Source organism: Chiloscyllium punctatum, chromosome 40 (assembly GCF_047496795.1).
Source record: "Chiloscyllium punctatum isolate Juve2018m chromosome 40, sChiPun1.3, whole genome shotgun sequence".
Lineage (NCBI taxonomy): Eukaryota > Metazoa > Chordata > Chondrichthyes > Orectolobiformes > Hemiscylliidae > Chiloscyllium > Chiloscyllium punctatum.
In genome coordinates this window covers 63,414,207-63,439,112 of record NC_092778.1, presented here as the reverse complement: position 1 = coordinate 63,439,112, position 24,906 = coordinate 63,414,207, and the positions used below count along the sequence as shown (strand labels likewise).

Below are 24,906 nucleotides of genomic sequence, written 5' to 3'. Positions count from 1 at the left end.
CCTCCTGCCTGTCCCTCCTGATGCTGCCTGCCTTGCTGTGTTCTCCCAGCCTCCTGCCTGTCCCTCCTGATGCTGCCTGCCTTGCTGTGTCCCTCCAGCCTCCTGCCTGTCTATCCTGGAATCCGGCATCTGCAGACTTTTTTGCCAAAGCCCTCAGCCAGTCTCAGAGTGAGCTGGCATCAACTGCAGTGTGAACAAAAAGAGAAGTTGCTGGAAAAGCTCAGCAGATTCTGGCAGCGTCTGTGGAAGTTAACGTTTCGGGTCAAGTCTCCCTTCTTCAGAATCCAGATGCTTCCAGACCTGCTGAGCTTTTCCAGCAATCTCTATTTTTGTTCCTGATTTACAGCATCTGCGGTTCTTTCGGTTTTTTAATGGCCTGGGTTTTTCACTTTCATCACTGACTCCAGAATCGGAGCCCCTTAAATATTGGATCCAACGATTTGGGCAAACATTATTCAGAAATTCAATTGGTCAGAGGACAATTGAAATCAACATTAAATACTCTACAATATTCTGTTCACTCTTTTTCCTTGGTTTAGCCTGGTTTTTACACAGCTCAGGTTTATTGCTAAAAGAAACAAGTTTCTGATGAACATTTGATTCTAAATGCATTTGACTTTCCTTAGCTTTAGTGGGACATATATCTCATTAGAATGCAAATATGCTTTGCACCAAATCTTCTTGTATCAAATATAATGTCATATCTGCAGTGGGGATTTTTCTTTCCCCTTTACAGCTCAGACAAATGGCAACATGTTAAAATTACCAGCGGAGGTGATTTTAACATAACCTTCCCATTAGGAAATGGGTCCACCATCCTGCCAGTATTTTGTTATTCTCCAAGGAAGCTGATGCAGACTGAACTTGGGCTGATGTGCAAAATTAATTTCAGCCAGCGCTGTGGGTTTCCTGCCCCAGTGAATTTGATTAAGCTTATCCCCCAGTGTTCCAAAGAGAAATCTATAAGGATTGTTTCTGTTCAGGGTGCATGCTGTGAATGCGAGCAGGATGTGCAGCTCTTGTACTGTGGCCCGTGCCCCTGCACAGAGACAGTGTTCCAACACTGCTGTTACCATCCCATGCCTTTGATATTTGGCTACCCAGGATCAACCTCTGAAAGGTACACTCGCACGTCTCCAGTCTGAGGAAAGGTGCCAACAACCCCCCTAATTCACACCGACTGCTGTGCACAATTCCTAACTCTCTTCCTCCACTTAGCTCCCTTATCTCCTGCTCCAATTCTCCAGCATTACCCCCACTGTTCCTTAACCGAGCTGTCCTACCCTCGGGGAGCTCCCTACGCCCCGAGCTGCTGTGTTGAAGCTCCTCCTGCCAGGCGAGCTGGGCTCACATTTGGCCTTGGACCTCCATCTGGTGCCATCCTCACCCTGTGGCCTGACTGTGACCTCCATCACCCACCTACGATTAGGACCATCTATCTTTCTGCTCCCCTGGACTTTACCCCCTCCAAGAGATCTCTGTGGCTCTGCTCAAATCACCAAAGTGCTGGCATTTATTGGGGGGGAGACAATGGCCGAGTGCTATTATCACTGGACTATTAGTCCAGAGACCCGGGTAATGTTCTGGGCATCTGGGTTCAAATCCCATGCGGCAGATGGTGGAATATGAATTCAATCAAACCTGAAGTTAAGAGTCTGGAAAAGATTGTCATCGGGTTCACTGATGTCGTTCAGGGAAAGGGATCTGCCAGCCTCGCTGGATCTGGCCTACATGTGACTCCAGACCCACAGCAATGGCGTTAACTCGTAACTGCCCTCTGGGTAATAAATGCTGACCTCGCCAGTGCTGCCCACAACCAGTGCATGTTAAAATAAAATAGTTTCTGGTTCTTTCTTCTTTTGCATTTTCACTGACCTTGCCACTTGTCTTACAATCTGTATATCTCTAAGAACATCTTTTCACACCCAGAGTTCAAAGACTTCTTTTTTATTCCTTGGCTCTTATTGTCCATCTTTCAAAGGTGTACAGCAAAAGGGAGAGAACATTGCATCTTATGAGTATTTTTCTTGTTACCAGCTTGAGTTTTCTCATACAAACCTATCCATTTATCTTGTAATCAAAATATCCTTGCTTTCAAATGCATTCAGCGTTTTGGGTGGCAATATGTTTTTTTCTCTTTATTCACTTTTGGAGTGTGGCTGTCTCTCACTGGCCCCCAGCATTTATTGCCCCGTCCCTAATTGCCCCTTGAGAAGTTGGGGGTGAGCTGCCATCTTGAACCGCTGCAGTCCAATCTCTGCTGTGGGTTGACCCATAATGCCCTTGGGGAGGGAATTCTAGATTTTTGACCCAGTGACACTGAGGGTACAATGATATGTTTCCAAGTCAGGATGGTGAGGGGCTTGAAAAAGAATTTGCAGGGGGTGGTGTTCCCGTGTATCTGCTGTCCTTGTCCTACTAGATGGAAGTGGTCACGTGTTTGGAAGGTGCTGTGTGAGGATCTTTGGTGAATTGCTGCAGTGCATCTTGTAGATAGTACACACTGCTGCTACTGAGTGTCGGTGATGGAGGGAGTGGGTGTTTGTGGATGTGGTGCCAATCAAGAGGGCTGCTTTGTCCTGGATGGTGTCAAGCCTCTTGAGTGTTGTTGGGGCTGCCTCCATCCAGGCAAGTAGGGAATATTCCATCACACTCCTGCCTTGTGCCTTGTAGATGGTGGGACAGTACTTGGGGAGTCAGGAGGGGAGTTAGCCTCTGACCTGCTCTTGTAGCCACTGTGTTTATGTGGTGTGTCCAGTTGAGTTTCTGGTCAATGGTAATCCAGGTGTGGTATTTATGAGTGAGTTCTGCATTGGTCACATGCATGTGACTTCTCACAACCTGAGCTGAAGGGGTCAGATTTAATGTTCTCTCATATGGGAGGGAGAATATAGAGGATGAGAAGATTGCTACACTGTCAGTGTTCTTGGCGGTGACACCATGCCGAATCAATCCGCTGATGTCCCCTTGCAGCAATGAGTAAGGACCAATGCTGATCAACACATAGACAAGCAGCACCTTACAGGAAGAGACCTTGATCCAACTTGGGTTGACACCTTCACAGGAACATTGGAATTAGAAGTGAGAGGAGGCAATTCAGCCCTTCAAACCCACTTCACCATTTACCATGATCATGGCTGATCTTCTCCTGGTCTCAACTCCACTTTCCTGCCTGCTCCCCATAGCCTCTGATTCCACTTCTCATCAGAAACATATCTGTTTCTTTCTTGAATCTGTTGATTGATTCTACCTCCACTACACACTGGGGGAATGAGTTCCAGATACACAACCCTTTGAGAGAAGTAATTTCTCCTCATCTCAGTTTTGAACCTACCTCCTGTCACTCAAAATGATGCGGGTGTACATTGCTGAGCAGCATTGGTGCAGCCGGATGTGGGAGTGCATTGGGGAGCTGCATTGGTGCAGCTCGATGTGGGAGTGCATTGGGAAGCTGCAGGGTGCAGCTCGATGTGGGAGTGCATTGGGGAGCTGCATTGGTGCAGCTCGATGCAGGAGAACATTGCTGAGCTGCATTGTTGCAACTTGATGTGGGAGTGCATTGGGGAGCTGCATTGGTGCAGCTCGATGCAGGAGAACATTGCTGAGCTGCATTGGTGCAACTTGATGTGGGAGTGCATTTGGGGAGCTGCATTGGTGCAGCTCGATGCGGGAGTACATTGCTGAGCTGCATTGTTGCAACTTGATGTGGGAGTGCATTGAGCTGCATTGGTGCAGCTCGATGCGGGAGTGCATTGCTGAGCTGCATTGGTGCAACTTGATGCGGGAGTGCATTGGGGAGCTGCATTGGTGCAGCTCGATGTGGGAGTGCATTGGGGAGCTTCATTGGTGCAGCTCGATGCGGGAGTGCATTGGGGAGCTGCATTGGTACAGCTCGATGTGGGAGTGCATTGGGGAGCTGCATTGGTGCAGCTCGATGTGGGAGTGCATTGGGGAGCTTCATTGGTGCAGCTCGATGCGGGAGTGCATTGCTGAGCTGCATTGGTACAGCTCGATGTGGGAGTGCATTGGGGAGCTTCATTGGTGCAGCTCGATGCGGGAGTGCATTGCTGAGCTGCATTGGTGCAGCTTGATGTGGGAGTGCATTGGGGAGCTGCATTGGTACAGCCTGATGCGGGAGTGCATTGGGGAGCTGCATTGGTGCAGCTTGATGCCGGAGTGCATTGGGAGCTGCATTGATGCACCCTGATGCCGGAGTGCATTGGGAGCTTCATTGGTGCAGCCTGATGCGGGAGTACATTGGGGAGCTGCATTGGTGCAGCTGATGCTGGAGTGCATTGGGAGCTGCATTGATACAGCTCGATGTGGGAGTGCATTGGGGAGCTGCATTGGTGCAGCTCGATGTGGGAGTGCATTGGGGAGCTGCATTGGTGCAGCTTGATGTGGGAGGGCATTGGGAGCTACATTGGTGTACCTTGATGTGGGAGTGCATTGCGGAGCTGCATTGGTGCAGCCTGATGTGGGAGTGCATTGGGGAGCTGCATTGGTGCAGCTTTATGTCGGAGTGCATTGAGGAGCTGCGTTGGTGCAGCCTGATGTGGGAGTGCATTGCGGAGCTGCAGTGGTGCAGCCCGATGTGGGAGTGCATTGGGAGCTGCATTGGTGCAGCTCGATGCGGGAGTGCACTGGGAAGCTGCTTTGGTGCAGCTTGATGTGGAGTGCACTGGGGATCTGCATTGGTGCAGCCTGATGCGGGAGTGCACTGGGAGACTGCATTGGTGCAGCTCGATGCGGGAGTGCATTGTGGAGCTGTGTTGGTGCAGCCTGATGCAGGAATGCACTGGGAGACTGCAGTGGTGCAGCCCGATGTGGGAGTGCATTGGGGAGCTGTGTTGGTGCAGCCTGATGCAGGAATGCACTGGGAGACTGCAGTGGTGCAGCCCGATGTGGGAGTGCATTGGGGAGCTGCGTTGATGCAGCTTGATGTGGAGTGCATTGCGGAGCTGCATTGGTGCAGCCCGATGTGGGAGTGCCTTGGGGAGCTGCATTGGTGCAGCTCGATGCGGGAGTGCACTGGGAAGCTGCTTTGGTGCAGCTTGATGTGGAGTGCACTGGGGATCTGCATTGGTGCAACCTGATGCGGGAGTGCACTGGGAGACTGCATTGGTGCAGCTCGATGCGGGAGTGCATTGTGGAGCTGTGTTGGTGCAGCCTGATGCAGGAATGCACTGGGAGACTGCAGTGGTGCAGCCCGATGTGGGAGTGCATTGGGGAGCTGCGTTGATGCAGTTTGATGTGGGAGTGCATTGAGCTGCATTGGTGCAGCTTGGTGTGGGAGTGCATTGGGGAGCTGCATTGGTGCAGCCTGGTGCAGGAGTGCATTGAGGGCTGCATGTTTAGGGGCTATCGCTGTGGTCTGATATCACTGACCATGGCATTACCAACTTCATTCTGCTGCTATGGGAAAAGCCTGTATTGTACCCACAGTTGGTGTGAGTGTGGCAGCCGCGTGCAGAGATTTCAAAATGAATGTCTGGAACGAGAAGGTATTGAGAATCAAACCTCATAGTTTCAGAAGACAGAAGAAAGGCATTGAAAACTCATTCCTCCGATTCCTTTAATCAGTTTGTATCCTTGTCACTTTGCAAACTCCTTATTTGACTCGTCTGAGGTGCAAAGTGGGAGCTGATAGACTTTTCGTCTGGAGGTATGAAGCTATACCAACTGTAGACCCAGCGTTAATTGCTGTCAGCTCAGCAGTGCAGGTTTGATTTTCACTGTCTAGAGGGGAACCTCACACTTAACAAAGAAATAGCACCATGTATACTGCATAATATAAAGCATAAAATTCTTCTATTGCATCAACATAGTTAAGACTTAACAGCGTAAGTGAGGAAGGCAGTGAGGAGATTTGGAGTCAACTATTCCTTGAAATATTTGAGACAAGCAGCAGCTCAGTGGTTAGCACTGCTGCCTCACAGCACCAGACACCCGGGTTTGATTCCTGCCTCAGGTGACTCTCTGTGTGGAGTTTGTACATTCTCTCTGTGTCTGTGTGGGTTCCCTCCCACAGTCCAAAGATGTGTAGGTCAGGTGGATTGACCATTCTAAATTGCCCGTAGTATCTAGGGATGTGCAGGCTAGGGGGATTAGCCATAGGGAATGCAGGGCTATCGGGGTAGGGTTGGGAGCTGGGTCTGGCTAGGATGCTCACCAGAGGGTTGGTGCAGACTGGATGGACCAAATGGCCTCTTATTGCACTGAAGGGATTCTAGGTGATGCAGAGTGTTCTAACAGTTCATGTCTGACCTGCGTAGTCTCCTCTTTTGAATGGATGGAAGGCTTTACAAGGAGCTGAGAGTGTGTTCAGGAAATGTCGATGCTCCTGCTCCTCGGATGCTGCCTGACCTGCTGCGCTTTTCCAGCAACACACTCTCGGCTCTGATCTCCAACATCTGCAGTCCTCACTGTCTCCCGGCTTTACAAGGATGCAGTCTCACTCAGGGTCATGTCCTACGATTGGTGAATGTGAACGTGACCAATGGTCAGATTGCAAATTCACAAATTCAGGGGCATAGGGACATCACTTGGTGCATCTGCCTGATCTTAACGCGTCATCCCGAAACCCAGAGGCTAATCGTCTGGGCCTGGAATCCAATGCATGGTCGGCTGCTGGAAAAATCAAACAAATCTGGAATGACAATCTAGCCTCATCATCAATTACTCGATCACTGATGACCTTTGGGGAAGGAAATCTGCCATCCTCCATGTCTAGCCTCTATGTGACTCCAGACTCACAGTGATTGGGTTGACTCTTAGCCCCCCCTCTGGAACCATAGAATCCCTACAGTGTGGAAACAGGTCCTTCAGCCCAATAAGTCCACACTGACCCACCGAACAGTAACCCACCCAGACCCATTCCCCTCCCCTATCACTCTATATTTACCCCTGACGCATCCCTGAACACTTTGGACAATTTATCATGGCCAATTCACCTGTCCTGCACATCTTTGGACTGCGGGAGGAAACCCACGCAGACACGGGGAGAACGTGCAAACTCCACACAGACAGTCGCCTGAGGCAGGAATCGAACCCGGGTCCCTGGTGCTGTGAGGCAGCAGTGCTAACCACTGAGTCTGAGTAGGCTGCCTCAGTTCAAGGGATGGGCGATAAATCAAAGCCTCGTTGGCAATTCTCGTATCCCGCGGAGGGGAATATGATGCCCTGAATTGGAAACAGACACACAGGCTGCTGGAAAAACTCAGCATCTGTGGAGAGAGAAACGGGTAACGTGCCGAGCCCTGTAAACTCTCGCTGAGAGCTGCAACATTTCTCCCTCTCTCCTCAGGGTTAGTGAATTCCCTCAGCACCTCCTTCACATTGTTCCAGGAGCTGTGATCTTTTGTTTTTACTTATATCTGTAAATTGGGAATGTGAAAAATCCCCACTGCAGTAATGGGACTGAGTTCTGTTCTGCCTCCAGCCCATGTTTATCCAGGAGTCTGCGATGCTGTCATGAGGTGTAAGAGGTAAAATAAAGTTGCATTTGTGAGTATAGTCATCCGTCACCGAGACAAACAGAGTCAATCAATAAATGAAATGTCCCCAAGCCTGAAGTTGGTTTAAAAGCGCATTGTAATGTTTCCACTATATTACAGCTACAGTTCTCTGATTACTGTCACAGTGTATGTGTTTCTCAGCTCAGTGGATGGATCAAGAGGAATGGTTAAGTACACTCTCAATCTTCTTGGGAGCACATGCTCGTTTGAGAAGGAGATGCAATAATCCAAGGAACTTGCTTTTCTGAAGAAATAGGCACTGCGCAGTGTCTAAGGGGAGATGGGAAGCAGCTGCCTAGCAACACAATCTGCCAGATGCATCTCTGAAAACATTAACATGTTTAAGATCAAAAAATCCTTTACCAACAAAGGACTGTCAACACCATTATTTACGTTTTGAATAGTCTGTTCCAAGTGTTATTTAGCTTTTTACCATCTGTCAGGTTCTCCTTGGCTTCCCTCATTGAATTCTCGATTGTTGTAAACATAGAAAATAGGAGCTGGATTAGGCCATTCGGCCCTTTGGGTCTGTTCTGCCATGGTCTGTTGGGCCATGGCTGATTGTCCAACTCAGTTCCCTGTTCCTGCTTTCACCCTCAGCCCTTTGGTTCCTTTAGACCCTAAGAACCATATCCAACTCCTGCCTGAAGTTGCTCGGTGTTTTGGCCTTAACCAGTTTCTGCGGCAGAGACTTCCACAGGTTCCCCTGCTCCCTGGGTGAAGACATTTCCCCTCATCTCAGTCCCAGCTGGGCCCACCCTGTGTCCTTAGATACTGTCAGGACCATATTCACTGGAGTTTAGAACAATGGGGAAGTGGGGGGGCGGGGGCTAGGAATCTCTTTTAAAAAAAACTATAAAATCCTAACAGGACTAGACAGGTGAAACACAGGCCGGACGTATCTGATGACCGGGGACTTGAGAACCAGGGAGATCTCAGTCTAAGGTTACGTTTAAGGATGAGGAGAAATGTTTTCACCCAGAACCTGTGGAAATCTCTGCCACAGAGAGCACTCAAAGCCAAAACATTGAAGATCTTCAAGAACGTTCTTAGGATTAAAGGGATCAAAGGATATAGGGGGAGAAGCAGAAGCAAGGTGCTGGGTTGGATGATTGACCATGATCATATTGAACGGTGCAGCCAGTTGGAAGGCTGAATGTTCTACCCCTCCTCCTATCTTCTATGTTTCTATCCTGTCGGAGAGAAGGTCTGTTGATCATAAACATGAATAAGCTGTGGTCGACCTGCTGAATATTTCCAGCATTTTCAGGTTTTGTTTTAATTTTCCCACCTCTCTCCCCAGTAAACAGCCTGAAGGCCATGACAACGGAGTTTACATTGGGTCTTTTCCTCCACAAAACATCATGGAATTGCGAATGCTAATCACACCCAGCAGTATTATCGAATCCCTACGATATGGGTGCAGGCCATTCAGCCCATTGAGTCCACCCTAACCCTCTGAAGGAGATCCCGCCCCAGACCCACTCTACCCCTGCAGTGCCCATGGCCCATTCACCCCTGACCTGCACATCCTTGGACTGTGGGAGGAGACCCACGCAAACATGGGGGGGGGGGGGAACGTGCAAACACCACACAGACAGTCCCCCGAGGCTGGAATCAAACCTGGGTCCCTGGCGCTGTGCGGCAGCAGTGCTAACCACTGAGTCACCGTGCCACCCTGTCGTATGAATCAGGTTTTGCAATCTGGTCCAAAACCCATCATCCTGGAAGGCAGGACATTCATAGATCTGCCAGCCCAGTGCCAGGATGTGTTGATTGAAGTCTTTGAGGCTCCTCATATTAAGCTGGTCCCTTTGGAAACAGAGGCACTAATCAACAGGCCTCAGGCCTGGGGTGATGGTGTGGTAGTGGCTGTGTCACTGAGTTCACTAATCTAGAGGCCTAGGCTAATGCTTCGTGTTTGTATGTTCAAATTCCACCCACTACATCAATTTACTTAAAAATAAATTCTAGTTTGTAAGTTAAAACAAAATGCTGTGGATAACTGAAATTGCTGGAGAAACTCAATAGATGAACATGGTGGCTCTGTGGTTGGCACTGCTGCCTCATAGCGCCAGGGACCTGGGTTCGATTCCACCCTCAGGCAACTGCTTATGTGGAGTTTGTGCATTCTCCCTGTGTCTGTGTGGGTTTCCTCCCAGAGATGTACAGGTTAGGGTAGATTGGCTGTGGGAAATTGCCCATAGTATCCAGGGATATGTGAGTTAGGTGCATTAGCTAGGGGTAAATGTAAAGTAATAGGGTAGTGAATGAGACCAGGTGGGTTACTCTGCAGAGGGTCTTTGTGAACTTTTAATGGAATCCCTACAGTGTGGAAACAGGCCCTTCGGCCCAACAAGTCCACACCAACCTCTGAAGAGTATTCCATCCCCCTCCCCATTGTGCTATGTTTGCCCCTAACCTACACATCCCTGAACACAATGGGCAATTTAGCATGGCCAATTCACCCTAACCTGCACATCCCTGAACACAATGGGCAATTTAGCATGGCCAATTCACCCTAACCTGCACATCCCTGAACACTATGGGCAATTTAGCATGGCCAATCCACCCTAATCTACACATCCCTGAACACTACGGGCAATTTAGCATGGCCAATCCACCCTAACCTGCACATCCCTGATCACTATGGGCAGTTTAGCATGGCCAATCCACCCTAACCTACACATCCCTCAACACTATGGACAATTTAGCATGGCCAATTCACCCTAACCTGCACATCCCTGAACACTATGGACAATTTAGCATGGCCAATTCACACTAACCTGCACATCCCTGAACACTATGGACAATTTAGCATGGCTAACACACCCTAATCTACACATCTTTGGACTGTGGTAGGAAATAGCCCTAAATGGCCTGTTTCTACACAGTAGGGGTTCTGTGAATTCTAACGGTGTTGGCAGCATCTGTGGGGAGAGAATCAGAGTTATAAGTTTGAGTCCAGTTCTGAACTATTTCTCTCCACGGATGCTGCCGGACCTGCTGAGTTTCTCCAGTAATTTCTGGTTTGGTTTTAAACTTCCTCACTCCCTGTTCCTGCTAGGATTCCACTCCATTCTCCCAGTCTCTCCATCTCGGTCACATCCATTCAGATGATGATGGGGTGTGCCTATGATATGATCTCCTTTGTCCCTCAACCAGGGATTGCTTCCACCATAAAGATCATACACTTATAGCACAAGATTGCTGTTAAGTCTAGGTTTGTTCAATATATCATATCAGTTGCATGACACTATGATCTTGTGCTATAAATTCTGTGTTATGATCCTGCTCCAAGCTACCTGATGAAGGAGCAGCGCTCTGGGAGCTAGTGTTTCCAAATAAACCTGTTGGACTATAACCTGGTGTTGTGTGATTTTAACTTCCTCTAACAAGCAACAGACTGGGTGACTGTCTTGTGGGTGACCTACATTCTGACTATAGCAATGACCCTGACCTCCCATTTACCTGCTTCGATAAACCATCTTGCTCCAGTGTGACCATCTCTGTCCTGCTGCAGAGTTCCAATGGAGCGAAGAGAAAGCTTGAGGAACACCATCTCGTTTCCCAAAACTTCAGCGGATGTCCTGTGTCCTCCTTTTTTTTTTAAGATTACTTACAGTGTGGAAACAGGCCCTTCGGCCCAACAAGTCCACACCGACCCGCCGAAGCGTAACCCACCCAGACCCATTCCCCTGCATTTACCCCTTCATCTAACACTACGGGCAATTTAGCATGGCCAATTCACCTGAACTGCACATCTTTGGACTGTGGGAGGAAACCGGAGCACCCGGAGGAAACCCACGCAGACACGGGGAGAATGTGCAAACTCCACACAGTCAGGCGCCTGAGGCAGGAATTGAACCCGGGTCTCTAGTGCTGTGAGGCAGCAGTGCTAACCACTGTGCCACCGTGCCGCCCACCAATTTTCCTTATTTTCCTTATATTCCCCACCCTCCCCTGGCTTTGCTGTCAGCAGAGTGGACCCCCATTTTCTCCTTCTCACTGCTCACATTAACACTTATTTTACATCTCTACCACTCTTTTACCATGGTTGTGAACAAACAAATAAAAACAAAAGCTGTACTCTTTCATTCTACACTCCAGTTTAGCTCGTAAAGATTCCTGTTTAGCTCTGTGACATTATTGTTCATTAATTTAGAATAAGAATGGCTCACAGGTGAAGATCTAATTATTTCGATTAAAATGGTTTATTTTTGCTTAAAAAAATATTCTTAGTAATGGCAATAAAACTGCACTAAGATACCATCTTGGAGAGATCAGCCATGATCTGACTGGGACAGGAGTGAGAGACTGGTCGCCCTGTGCTCTGCTTCTTGCATTCGATTTGAGGATTTCACATTCCATAACATTGCCTAGTGATCTCCTCAGGGATTTGCAAACAAGTTGAACTGAGAACTTTAGCAGAAATTAACAATTTTGCAAAAGGAGCCGGGTTTCGGGTGTGCTGTGTATTGACTGCGACCAAAGTGGAAATGCTGTCCCTGGGCAAGTTGTCAGTTCAGCAGAAGCAAAAGGGGTTTTGTCATCGAAGGATTTATAATGAAAGATTTCCCAGATTTATACGTGTAACAGGTTTCCCATTGGAAATTGAGGTAATACAGTTCATTTGGGTATAAGAATGTCGAGCCTTGAGAGGAGTTTTTTATTTGTTATTTCTGCCGTATGCAACTGGTACAGGAAAAAAATGAGGCAATGTTCCTGCAGGACTGAGGGGCTACATGGACAGCACAAACAACATGATCGTACCCAGGGCAGCATAAAGAGCAAAGGAACATGGAACAGGAGTAAGCCATCTAACCCATTGAGCCTGCTCGGCTGTTCAATAAGATCATGGCTGATCTTTTCATGGATTCAGCCCCACTTACCCACCCTCTCACTGTAACCCTTAATTCCTTTATTGTTTAAAATCTATCTGTCTTTCACCCCCTTTACCTCTTCACCTTTCACCCCCTTTTTTGTTCAACATCTATCTATCATTGCCCTAAACACATTCAACGATGTAGCCCCAACTGCCTCTCTGGGCAGGGAATTCCACAGACTCACGACCCTCTGGGTGAAGAGATTCCTCTCCATCTCAGTCCGAAACCTGCTCCCCCTCATTTTTGAGGCTGTGCCCCTCATCCTAGTTTCACTGCCAGTGGGAATATCTACTCCTTTCAGAATTTTGTATGTCTCTGTAGGATCCTCCCTCATTCTTTTGAATTCCAATGAATATAATCCCAGTCTACTCAGTCTCCCCTGATAAGCCAACCCCCTCAACTCCACGATCAACCCAGTGAACCTCCTCTGCACCCCCCTCCAGAGTCAGTACGTCCTTTCTCAAGGAAGGAGACCAAACCTGTACACAGTTACAGTACACAGTAAAGGTGAATCGTTCTGAAACTAGAACGAGCTGGTATAAAATGTCTTCAAGGGAAATGGGAATGCAAGCCCCTGGTCAATAGACATGACCCTGGAAAAGCACAGCAGCTCTGACTTGCTGTGCGTTTCCAACGTCCCTTCTTGTTGACTCTGGGTTCCTTGCAGTCCTCACTGTCACATAGGCTTTCCTGATACACTGTCAGTGTTCCATATTTGAATTGATCACTGGGATGTACTCCTGACTGGTTTACAACCCTCTGTAACCAAACCTCAGGTACCTGTGTTTGAACTGGCACCAACTCCCACTAACCCGTCACCTGGATTTGTTCCTCTAGTTGTAAAATTCTTGTCCTTCTTTACCGAGTTCTCCAAGGCCTTGCCCAGCCCCCCCCCCCCCCCCCCCACCCCCGATCTCTGGGATCTCCTCCGAACCCCATGGCTCTCTGAGACTCTGCACACACTCATTGCTGAGGATAATTTCCGCTCCACTGGTGACCGTGGGTTCAGAAGTTTAAACCCTGAACCCCTGGCAGGGTTCCTGGAGAAAGTGAGGACGGTATACGCTGGGGATCAGAGGCGAGAGTGTGGTGCTGGAAAAGCACAGCAGGTCAGGCACCATCTGAGGAGCAGGAGAATCGACATTTTGGGCATTATCCCTTCATCAGGAATGACTCATCAACTTTACCCCTTTTACCCCTTTTACCCCTTCACCCCCTTCACCCCCTCCACCCCCTTCATCCCCTCCACCCCCTCCACCCCCTTCACCCCCTCCACCCCCTTCATCCCCTCCACCCCCTTCACCTCCTCCATCCCCTTCACCCCCACCATCCCTCCACCCCTTCACTCCCTCCAACACCCTCACCCCCTTCACCCCCTCCACCCCCTCCACCCCCTCCACCCCCTCCACCCCCTCCACCCCCTCCACCCCCTTCACCCCACCACACCTTTCACCCCCTCCACCCCCTCCACCCCCTCCACCCCCTTCACCCCACCACACCTTTCACCCCCTCCACCCCCTACACTCCCTTCACCCCCTCCATCCTCTCCACCCCCTCCACCCCCTTCGCCCCTTCACCCCCTTCACTCCCTCCATCCCCTTCACTCCCTCCACCCCCTCAACCCCCTTCATCCCCATCAGCCCCTCCACCCCCTTCACTCCCTTCATCCACTTCACCCCCTCCACCCCTTAACCCCTCCACCTCCTTCACTCCCTCCAGCCCCTCCACCCCTTCATCCCCTCAACCCTCTTCATCCCCTCCACCCCCTCCATCCCCTCCACCCCCTTCACCCCCTCCACCCCCTCCACGCCCTTCAGTCCCTCCACCCCCTTCATCCCCTTCACACGCTTCACTCCCTCCACACCCTTCATCCCCTTCACCCCTCCATCCCCTTTACCCCCTCCACCCCCTCCGCTCCCTCCACCCCCTCCGCTCCCTCCACCCCCTCCATCCCCTTCACACGTGGATAAAAGGCCAGGGCATTGTCAGCTATGGAGCATGTGCAGGAGATGGGGGTCGGTGGGGTTGGGTATTTGTTGGCCGATATCGACATGATGGGTAGAAGTGCCTGAGTGTCTGTGCTGTGTGACTCTGACAGAACGGGTACCCGGGTTTCTGGGAATACTGCGACTAACTCTTACCTCTCCTCTTCCAGCTGAAAAGGCGAGCGATGACTTTTTTGCCAAGCGCCAACATTTTGCAGAGCTGGCCTCCAAGGGGAGCCTGCCCTTGCATCCCGTGGCGATACCAATGGACCATGAGGACCCCATGCCCCGTGCCAACACCTACAACCCCAAGCTCACTGGACAGAGGAACAAAATGACCAAGATGCACACGCACCCGCTGGTCTTCGACGCTGAGTACAAGACGTGGGACCCGAGCGATACAGCTATCCGCAGGCAAACCTACGCCAACAAGAGACCCTGCACGGTGGGTCCTCTGGTAGAGAAAGCCAGCCCTCAGCCACAGCATTACACTGCAGCACCACAGCCATACTTTGTAACCAACAGCAAAACCGAAGTGACGGTGTGATGGTGAGCACCCTTTCTGGTTCCCAGAACAGAAAAGGAAGAGGAGACTGCCGTTCCCAAGAGCTACCTGACTGAGAACTGAACTATTTTTTGGGATGAACTCATGCCGTTGTTTAATCTTGAATAGGTTGGGCCTGAAGTCCGATCCGAAGTGGATCTAAAGTCTGCAAAATGAGCAATACACACTGAAGGGTTCAATAACGATGGGCTTTGTGTTCGTGTATCAAAAAAAAACCCCACACACGAAAAAAAAATTACAAAAACAAAACGATTTTCTTTAAAACAGAAATTACCGACTTTGAATGAATTCACTCTGGGTTTTTGGTTCTTGATGGTTGTTGAGACAAGGAATCGCTTTTGGGAATGTTTAAGAGAATGGGGAGCATGTCTTATTATTGTTTTGTAACCTCCTCAACAAATTTGGACAAGTTAGGGAGTGGATAAAGCAGAGCCCCCTCCCCCATCTTAACTGGCGATCTTCCTGGTCAGCTTTGAGACCCTGTGCTGGTCTTAGGCTCTCTGGGAAGACTGGGTAATATAGGTTGTGCCTTCATTGTGGGGAATGATGCTTCACGCAGCTAGCCACACATCCTCTCTATCTCTCTTCTGAATCTCTGCTGATATTGCTTCCTGTGTTCTTCCGCAGAAACAGGGGTCAAATTGATGCCAGCAAGACAAATCAGAGGTCCCCATCGCCGCTCCCACCCCAATATCCAGGCAGCAGACATTGGTGGGATTTCTCTGTTGGTGAATCGACGTGATGGCCTCTCTCTCTCTCACACACACACAACCCATGCTGAGGGGCTATGGTGGGGAATAAAAAGGGGGAGGAAAGGGAATAAACTTCCACCACATTTTATTACGCTTCAGAAGGGAATCCAAAACCTTGCTTGGCTCACACCATCAGCTTCTGTACCGAGTGCAGAGGGAGCAAAACTCTGCTTTCTATCATCTTACAACAAGCAGCTCATGACAGACGTCAGCACTTGAGGACGGGTCTGTTTTCGCTTTGTATTGTAGGTCAGCTGAAGTGGGTTTTCCTGCATGCAGCTGCTCGTTGGATAACGCCATCTTTCTGACACAGTGAATGGGGCTGATGGCTGTATAATGTCCAGTTCAGAAACTGATGAGTTAAGCTTGGGACCTTAGCGTGAAATTTTCAATTCCTTTCTGTGTAACGTAGATAGTTTAGTCTTTGCAACCCACAGAACCAGTTAGATTCATTGATTGGTCCAAGGGATTGATTTGTCAGCTCAAAGGATTTTAAGGAACCATTTTAATTCATTTCTCAATATTCTGCTGTTTATAGGAAACATTGTTAGCACGTTCCATGACTCTAAGGTCCCTCCCTCACCCCTTTTAACACCTCTCTGTGTTCCTGCTGCTTCAGATGAAAGATTCGGGCACTTTGCAGCTTCTCGGCCTGATGGGAAATGTGAGATTGCTGTTTTTATGAAACTGAAGTCAAACTGGAAGTAAATAAGGAAAACAAAAAAGTGATTTTTTTTAAAATGCGGGGGCTAATTTCTCAGAAGCGCAGCGTCGTTACAGAACAGGGAGCCATTCAGCACATCCACGCCTGGTTCGATTCCCTAACCGTGATGTGGAGGTGCTGGTGTTGGTCTGGGGTGGGACAATGTTAAAAGTCACCAGGTTATAGTCCAATAGGTTTATTTCTGAGCGCTGCTCCTTCATCAGGTGATTGTCACCTGGAGCAGTGCTCTGAAAGCTAGTCCTTCCAAATAAACCTGTTGGATTATAACCTGGTGTTGTGTGACTTTTATTAATTCTATCTCTTAAAGCCGATTCCTGCCTTCGCCTTCCACCCTATTTCCATCCAACCAAACATCCAATGCCCCTCTTCACTGAATCTCCCTCTCCATGTTTCCCCAGCAGTGTCTCCCACACCCTAACCCCTCGCTGGGTGAAAACCTGTCACCCTTGCACGTCACTTTAAATCTATGCCCCTCTCGTTTTCGTTTCACTTAGAAGCTTCTCCCTATCCACTCCATCCAGATTCACTTCTGATTTTATCTGATCTCTCGGGGAACACTTGCCTAACCTCGTCAGTCTGTTTTACTTTTTGGATTTCAGGAGCTCGCCAGGTCTGTGTTGGTGAGGGCAATTATTCACGCGTTCCCTCTCTCTGTCTCTCTCCAGATCAACGCCCCCAATGCACTCAATTCACAGAGAGTTCCAGCACAGATACGACATGTGACTACCCAGTGCAGCTAACAGGGGATAGCTCAAACCATCCAGTCATTTCTAACAATGAGGGCAATCTCAGAGAAGCTAAAGAACAAGAGAAGGACAGCACTGCGGCCAGCCCTTTGACCCACCAAGCCTGTGCCTACCATAATTCCCGAACTAAACTGAAAAACATACCTTCTGCCCAGATTAAGTCCGTATCCCTCTATTCCCTCCCTATTCGTGTAACCATCCAGATGCCTCTTAAGTGTCACCAAGGTTCCTGTTTCCACCACCTCTACAAGCAGTGCGTCCCAAGCTCCTGCCGCTCTCTATGTGAAACATTTCCCTCTCACATCTCCCTTAAACTTGCCCCCTCTTACCTTGAACCTGTGTCCCCTTATAATTGAAGCTTTAACCCTGGGGGGAAGCCTGTGACTATCCACCCTCTCTATGCCTCTCATATTGTTGTAGACCTCTATCAGGTCTCCGGTCAGCCACTGTCTTCCTAGTCTTTTTAAACATTCCTCATAGCCAGTACTCTCAAGACCAGGCAACATTGTGGTGAACTTTCTCTGTACTCTCTCTCCCCAAAGCTTCCACATCCTTCTGGGTGTGTGGCAACTAAAACTGCACACAGTACTCCAAACGCGGCCTAACGAGGGGTTTATATCACTGCAGCCTGGTTCGCCCACTCCCGTCCTCCGTGCCCCGTTAGACTGGACAGGGTACATGCAGGAAGAATGTTCTCCCAGAACCAAGGGGCAGAGTCTGAGGACATGGGCTGGGCCAGTTAGGACTGAGATGAGCAGAAATATCTTCACCCAGAGATTGGGGAGCTTTTACCACAGAAAACAGTTGAGGCCAAAGCACTGAATGTTTAAGAAGGAGTTCGATACAGTTCTTCGGGCTCAAGGGATCAAAGAGTGAAGTGGGAGCAGAGTTGGATGATCAGCCATGATCACACTGAATTCCAGAGCAGTCTGGAAGGGCCGAATGGCCTACTCCTGCTCTTCTTTGTCTCTCTGGACCACCCTTAGGTTTGGCCTCCATTTACCACCCAGTCAGCTTGCTATTCAGGAATCTGCGGGACAGGCAGAGTGGGGCTTGATGGGCTAGGGGGGTGGGGGGGGTAGGGGGTGTGGGGGGGCATTGGGGGGGGGGGGGAGGTGGGTGAAGGGGTGTGGTGGGAGAGGGGACATGTTTGTGGGTGATGGGCCCAATGTCCACAGGGACAGGCAGCATTGGAGAATGGGCACTTCACCACCTCACACACCCAGGGGGTGGGCAGTGGGAGATGGTGAGCCTGACCAGTGCTTCCCATGACCTTTGTTACAGCTGCTGGTGCCACCTCATCAAGCCACCCTTACTCTAAACCCAAGGTATTACCTGTGTACCTGAAGAGTGGAGCAATGAATTGAGTGTCTGTAGTAACTGGGCATCCACAACCATTCACCAACCTCCCAGGAAGCAGTGTCTCCTCAGATTTGTCCCGAATGGAAAACCCTTTGTGTAAAGATGGTTCTCCCTCCATCCTTTCCAGTCAGGGCATCAAACCCAGCGAGCTCTCTCAGAATCTCAGATTTAACAATGAGATCCCTTATCCTTCCAAACGCTGGGACCCATTCCACTCCTTTACTCCTTATCAGAACACCTTCTTCTCCCTGGAATAAATTTTACACAGAAGGTGGTTCACGTGTGGAATGAAATTCCTGAGGAAGTGTTGGATGTGAGTGCAGTTACAACGTTTAAAAGGCATTTGGATGGATAATTGAATAGGAAAGGGTTTGGAGGGGTATGGGCCAGGAGCAGGCAGGGAGGACTAGTTTAGTTTGAGATTATGTTCAGCATGGACAAGTTGGGACAAAAGGTCTGTTTCTGTGTTGCATGACTCTATAACACAACACCCCTGCTTCTGGAACATTCTATGAGTGAAGTGCAGCTTCTGAATTGCACGAATCAGATCACCTTTAGCGAGCAGATAGACATGTTTTAATGGGGCCTGAGACTTATGGCATGAACACTGATCGGGACAAAAATCACCCTCTCTCCTTACCACACTCCCAACGCCCTCCCAATCTTCCATCATGTGTTTATCTCCTTTTACGCTCATTCTGCTTCTGGACTGGCCTTTCTGACACCATTTTGCTATCATTGTCCACTCTATGTTTGTCTTTCCTGGAGAATTCATTGTCGGGGTTGGGGGGGGTGGGGGGGTGGGTGGAGGGTGCATTGTGGCTTACAAACACTTAGACCCAGAGCGAGTTGACCATCACTTCCCACAGTTTCATCCGTCTCTTAACTGGGTGTTTCTGAACTGAACAGAAGCATCTGAAGGTCGATCAAATCGTGTTAACTGTGGTCAGTGCCCCTTCTCTCTCCCTCATGCCCACCCAGCCCTCCAATGTCAGAATGTAGGGATTGACTGCAGCAGGGATGAGATTGTGTTTGTGGATTAGTCAGTAGCAACACTCCCAGCTGGGGGGGTTGTACGGTGCAGTCTGCTGCATAGTCCTCAATTATCTTTCTCCAAAGTTAAAAATCACCCAGCACCAGGTTATAGTCCGACAGGTTTATTTGGAAGCACTAGCTTTTGGAGTGTTGCTGCACAACCACCTGAGTGACGCTCCGAAAGCTGGTGCTTCCAAGTAAACCTGTCGGACTATGACCTGGTGTTGTGCGATTTCTAACGTTGTCCACCCCAGTCCAACACCAGCCCCTCCACATCCTGGCTACCTTTTCTCCGAAGCTACTTGCAAAGGGCTCATTCTAAACAATGCCAGAGGAGACACAATTTATCACTTCTGTTTGTTTTGTGTGGAAGGAAGTGGCTGTCCATTCCAATTGACGCGGCCATGATTTGTCCTTGAGGAAATTGTTGAGGATATTTGGGTCTTGGTTCTTTCAGCTTACCGGCCTGAGTTTCCTGGATGGTTGACTCCAGGCTGGTGCTGCCAAAGCCCCCTGTCTGTGCGTTTCGTACCCTGAGGCTTGAGGGAATGGCAAATGACAGCGAGCAGAGAGGGTTGGGGAAAGACACAGTCTGCTGTCCACGCTGTGAACCACACACTCTGCTGGGGTGACTCAGAAACGTAGCACCCTGCCAAGGGAGCAGTGTGGTTTGCTGTCTCAGAGTTTTGTTTGTGTACTGTACATAGCATCCACGATCATTAAATACTCAAAAAGAGCAGAATCCAGCCATCGCTTGGCATAGCACACTGTAGTCCTCGAGCGTTTTAATCAGCAATTATTATTGTCTTTTCCACACACCTGTTTTCTGCTCAGTATAGGTCTGGTGTTTGTATTAATGGTGTGACATTGCTGCACACTTCCTCTTCAATGTAACAGAGTTTTTGTTGAATGCTTTCTGCACAAAATATTAAGGAAACTTTGCTGTGAATCTTTTGTTTCCAGTAAGTTCCCTTCAAACAGCAGCTGCAACTCTGTCTCTGAAAACAGTGGATTCAGACTGTACCTGGGTGTTCACTGCTTCTGTACAGTTCCCCAATCAAGGGCTGGAACTGAAGACCTGGAAAGACTTACCAGTAGACCACCAGTCTTACAGGCACTTGTCTGCCTGTCCTGTGCACTTACCTGATGTTCAGATTAGAGTGTGTTGCTGGAAAAGCACAGCAGGTCAGGCAGCATCCGACGAGCAGGAGAGTCGATGTTTCGGGCAAAAGCCCTTCATCAGGAATAGGCCACCTGATGTTCAGTCAGAGTTAATACCTGACACATTCTGACTGTTTAGGAGTTAATTAAACGAATGCTGTTTTACCCCGGTTCGTACAAAGGATTGTCTTTATGGAGAGATACCCATTTGCTATTTGGTCTTGTCTTAAGCAGCATGAAGGTGAGAGTAGACTAGTGGAACCAAGGTTGGAAACAGGGTGGGTAAGAAGGTTTTTAGCAAGCTTGCCTTCATTGCTCAAACCATTGAGTATAGGGGTGGGAAGTCATGTTGAGGTTGTACTGGACATTGGTGAGGCCTCTTTTGGAATACTGTGTCCAGTTCTGGTTGCCCTGCTAAGGAAGGATATTACTCAGTTGGAGAGGGTTCAGAAAAGATTTACCAGGATGTTGCCAGAAATGGAGGGTTTGAGTTACAGGAGCATAAAAGGTTGAGGGGTGCTCTTATAGAGGTTTATAAAATCATGAGGGGCATGGATAAGGTGAATGGTAGTTGACTTTTCCCGAGGGTGGGAGATTTCAAGACTAGGGGGTCACATTTTTAAGGTGAGAGGAGATAGATTTAAAACAGACCTGGAGGCAACTTTTTTTTAACACAGTGAGTGGTTCGCGTGTAGAATGAACTTCCAGAGGAAGTTGGGGGGGGGAGGGGGGGAGTTGTGGGTACAGTTATAACATTTAGAGGACTTTTGGATTAGCACACAAATAGGAAAGTGTTTGGAGGGACGTGGGCCAGGAGCAGGCAGGTGGGATGAGTTTAGTTTGGGGTTATGGTTGGCAGAGACTGGTTGGTCTGAAGGGTCTGTACTGTCTAACTCAATGACTGAGACCACGTCCTGAGATGGGGGTACCTGCCAACACGGTTGAGACTCTGATTACAGTGTGAGAGATGCCCATGAGCGAAACTGTAATTGGCGTCCAGATTTCCTGAATTATTTGCTCTCAGTTGGCAGAGGGGTTACGCTTTCCCGTTTTGGATCATCGTCGGTGATTCCTGATCAGTGGCCACTCTTGGCAAACATGGAGAACAGGAGTTGGGTAAAGTTAGAGATTGGCTCACTTTGGAAGGTAACATAGTCCCTTGCGTCAGCAGAGAGCACAAGGGGAGATGTCCCTGAACAAAGCAGCTCAGAGAGAGAGAGAGAGAGAGAAAGAGAGCACGGGGTGGGAGTGCATGGTGTAGGGGAGCAGGGATATCTTATTTCTTTACAGATACTTGCAATAACCTTGAAGTGAGGCAGTTCTGCTTCCTTCAGCCTGGTAGAGTAGAGGGGACAGGGTGAGGAATGCTCTTGTTCAACAGGCCAGCAATCCCTGCCTTTCTCATGCAGACATTCGGCCCTCCTGGTTCTGGGACCAATTTCATAAAAGGGATAAAAGCAGCAGCTGGTCTGGGAGAGGGCACCATGTGGAGTGAAACTGATTGAGTTCAGCAAAGGAGCTGCATACACAGGGCTGAAAATAATCTTATGTTTTATGATTAAACTAAACTGATTCTCCTTCCATTTAAAGAGATCCCAGAATGGTATATGTACATAACAAATTTAAGAACATCGTAAATTAACTTTGTAAATGTGTAGCATGGGGTTTAGCTAGAAGTATTCCATTAGCATTCCTCACTCACATCAAGTATTAGGTAGATAACCCATAGGTGACATTGTGCGTACCAAGTTGTTGATGACTGGTATTAGCAGTTATCGGAGTGTCATTATTAATAGGGACGAGAGCACTTTGGAATTTATTTCAACATGTTTCCCCCCACTCCTCTCCACCCCAGGAATTCTCAGGAGGCCCAGTAGAAGGTGGGAGATTTCTTTTCAATGAGAGAAAAGAGGATGGTTAAGCTTTTTATTCCTGAGTATTATTAATGATGACACCAGTTTTATGAAGATGAGGAAAGGGGTGAGAAAAGCAAGGAGTGAGCAAACAGAAGGATTCCCGACAATTGGCTGGTGTTGCCTTTTCTGTGGAGTGATCGATGCTGAGCTAAACCTCGATGATTGAAATATTGTCTAATCGAGACAGGTTGTTCCTTTCTAAGAGGGCGGCACGGTGGGTCAATGGTTGGCACTGCTGTCTCACAGAGCCAGGGAGCTGGGTTCGAATCCACCCTCAGGTGACCGTCCGTGTGGTGTTTGTGCAGTCTCCTCGTGTCTGGGTGATTTGGAGATGCCGGTGTTGGACTGGGGTTTACAAAGTTAAAAATCACACACAGGTTATAATCCAACAGGTTTAATTGGAAGCACACTAGCTTTCGGAGCGACAATCCTTCATCAGGTGATTGTGGAGGATACAATTCTAAGGCAAATTCTGTGCCTTACAACTGTGTCCTCCACTATCACCTGATGAAGGAGCGGTGCTCCAAAAGCTAGTGCTTCCAATTAAACCTGTTGGACTATAACCTGCTGTGTGTGTGGATTTCCTTTGGATGCTCCAGTTTCCTCCCACAGTCCAAAGATGTGCAGGTTAGGGTGAATTGACCATGCTAAATTGTCCGTAGTATTCAGGGATGTGTAGGTTAGGGTGAATTGGCCATGCTAAATTGCCCATAGTGTTCAGGGATGTGCAGGTTAGGGTGAATAGGCCATGCTAAATTGCCCATAGTGTTCAGGGATGTGTAGGTTAGGGTGGATTGGCCATGCTAAATTGCCCATAGTGTTCAGGGATGTGTAGGTTAGGGTGGATTGGCCATGCTAAATTGCCCATAGTGTTCAGGGATGTGCAGGTTAGGGTGAATAGGCCATGCTAAATTGCCCATAGTGTTCAGGGATGTGTAGGTTAGGGTGGATGGGCCATGCTAAATTGCCCATAGTGTTCAGGGATGTGTAGGTTAGGGTGGATTGGCCATGCTAAATTGTCCATAATGTTCAGGGATGTGCAGGTTAGATGCATTAGTCAGGAGTAAATGTAGGGTAATGTGTTTGGGTGGGATTCTCTTTAGAGGGTCGGTGTGGACTTGTTGGGCTGAAGGGTGTGTTTCCACACTGTAGGGATTCTGGTCCAGAAGATCTTGAAATAAAGTTCGACTATCTACTCATTTATTTCATCTTGATTCTGAGAAAAAGTACCTTTCCAAAAGTTCATTCGGTGAGTTGAGGGGAGCTGAACCCTGGTTTAAAGCCAAATCCTTTTGGTCCAGCCCTTAGAAACTCTGTTTCCTTTGGTGCTGACCAAGTCCTTTTCTGTTTTTGCATGGCCTCTCGAGAAGCAAAAATCTGTGTAAACGAAATCATTGCAGACAGATAGAGCACAAAAACAGTGAAAAGGCTGAACCCCTGGTGGAGCGTGTGGAACCCTCCCCCCCTCCCCCCCACCCCCGGGCCCGTTTGTAATTGTCTGGGTCTCTGTAGGCAATGAACTTCGTTGCTTTGTGTTCTCTTATTTAGTTACCAGCACACTGCTAACACCCTCCAATCTCGAAACAGTGACTGGGTCAGTGTCAATGGTTCCCATTCCCAGGTGTACAATTCCTTTTCTAACGTTGTTGACAAACACTTTGATCTGTGTGATCCTTTATCAAGTGAAAGAATCTGGAGGATTTATTTATGACACTAACAAATATCTGATGTCATACAGTTTTGAAATAACTTTAAGTGTATTAGCATAATTATTTTGGTATGTATATTGTCTTGTGAACTGCTGTTGATGAGCTAGTAAAAACAATACATAATTTATGATGTCATCGATTGTCTTGGTTCAGATATTTCGAGTTCTGTTTCCACTATGATGTTAAAATTATGTTTGTAAAGAAATCTTGCAATGTATTTATTGAATTAAAATTTAAAATTTCTTACTTGGCAATAAAACTTATACAACTAACTGTCTGCATTAGGATTTATTGACTTTATTATTTGTTTGAGGGTCCTGTTTAGTGAGATTCATTGATATTAGCTGCACTAAGCCCATAGCAAAGGCACTGGGGAGAGTGGGGAAGGAATGGCTTACTGACAACATTGATATAAATCATTTCTCAAAAAGCAACACCTATCCCTGTGGATTTTGTTCCTTTGAAATAACCGGAGGATTAGAGATGGTTTCAGACTCAGCTAGTCCTAGGAAGCAGCTGTATTCGGAGCTCTGTGCTTTATTTCAGAA

At 48.4% G+C, this 24,906-nt stretch overlaps 1 protein-coding gene across 1 annotated transcript in view; it reads left to right on the top strand.

Moving 5' to 3' along the window:
- Positions 1–18,236, top strand: part of shisa9a (shisa family member 9a) — a 325,898-nt gene extending 307,662 nt beyond the window's left edge. The window contains exon 4 of the mRNA XM_072560123.1: positions 14,559–18,236. Coding sequence (XP_072416224.1) covers positions 14,559–14,935 — 377 coding nt within the window. The 3' untranslated portion in view covers positions 14,936–18,236. The remainder of the gene's footprint in view (positions 1–14,558) is intronic.
- The last annotated feature ends 6,670 nt before the right edge of the window (positions 18,237–24,906 follow it).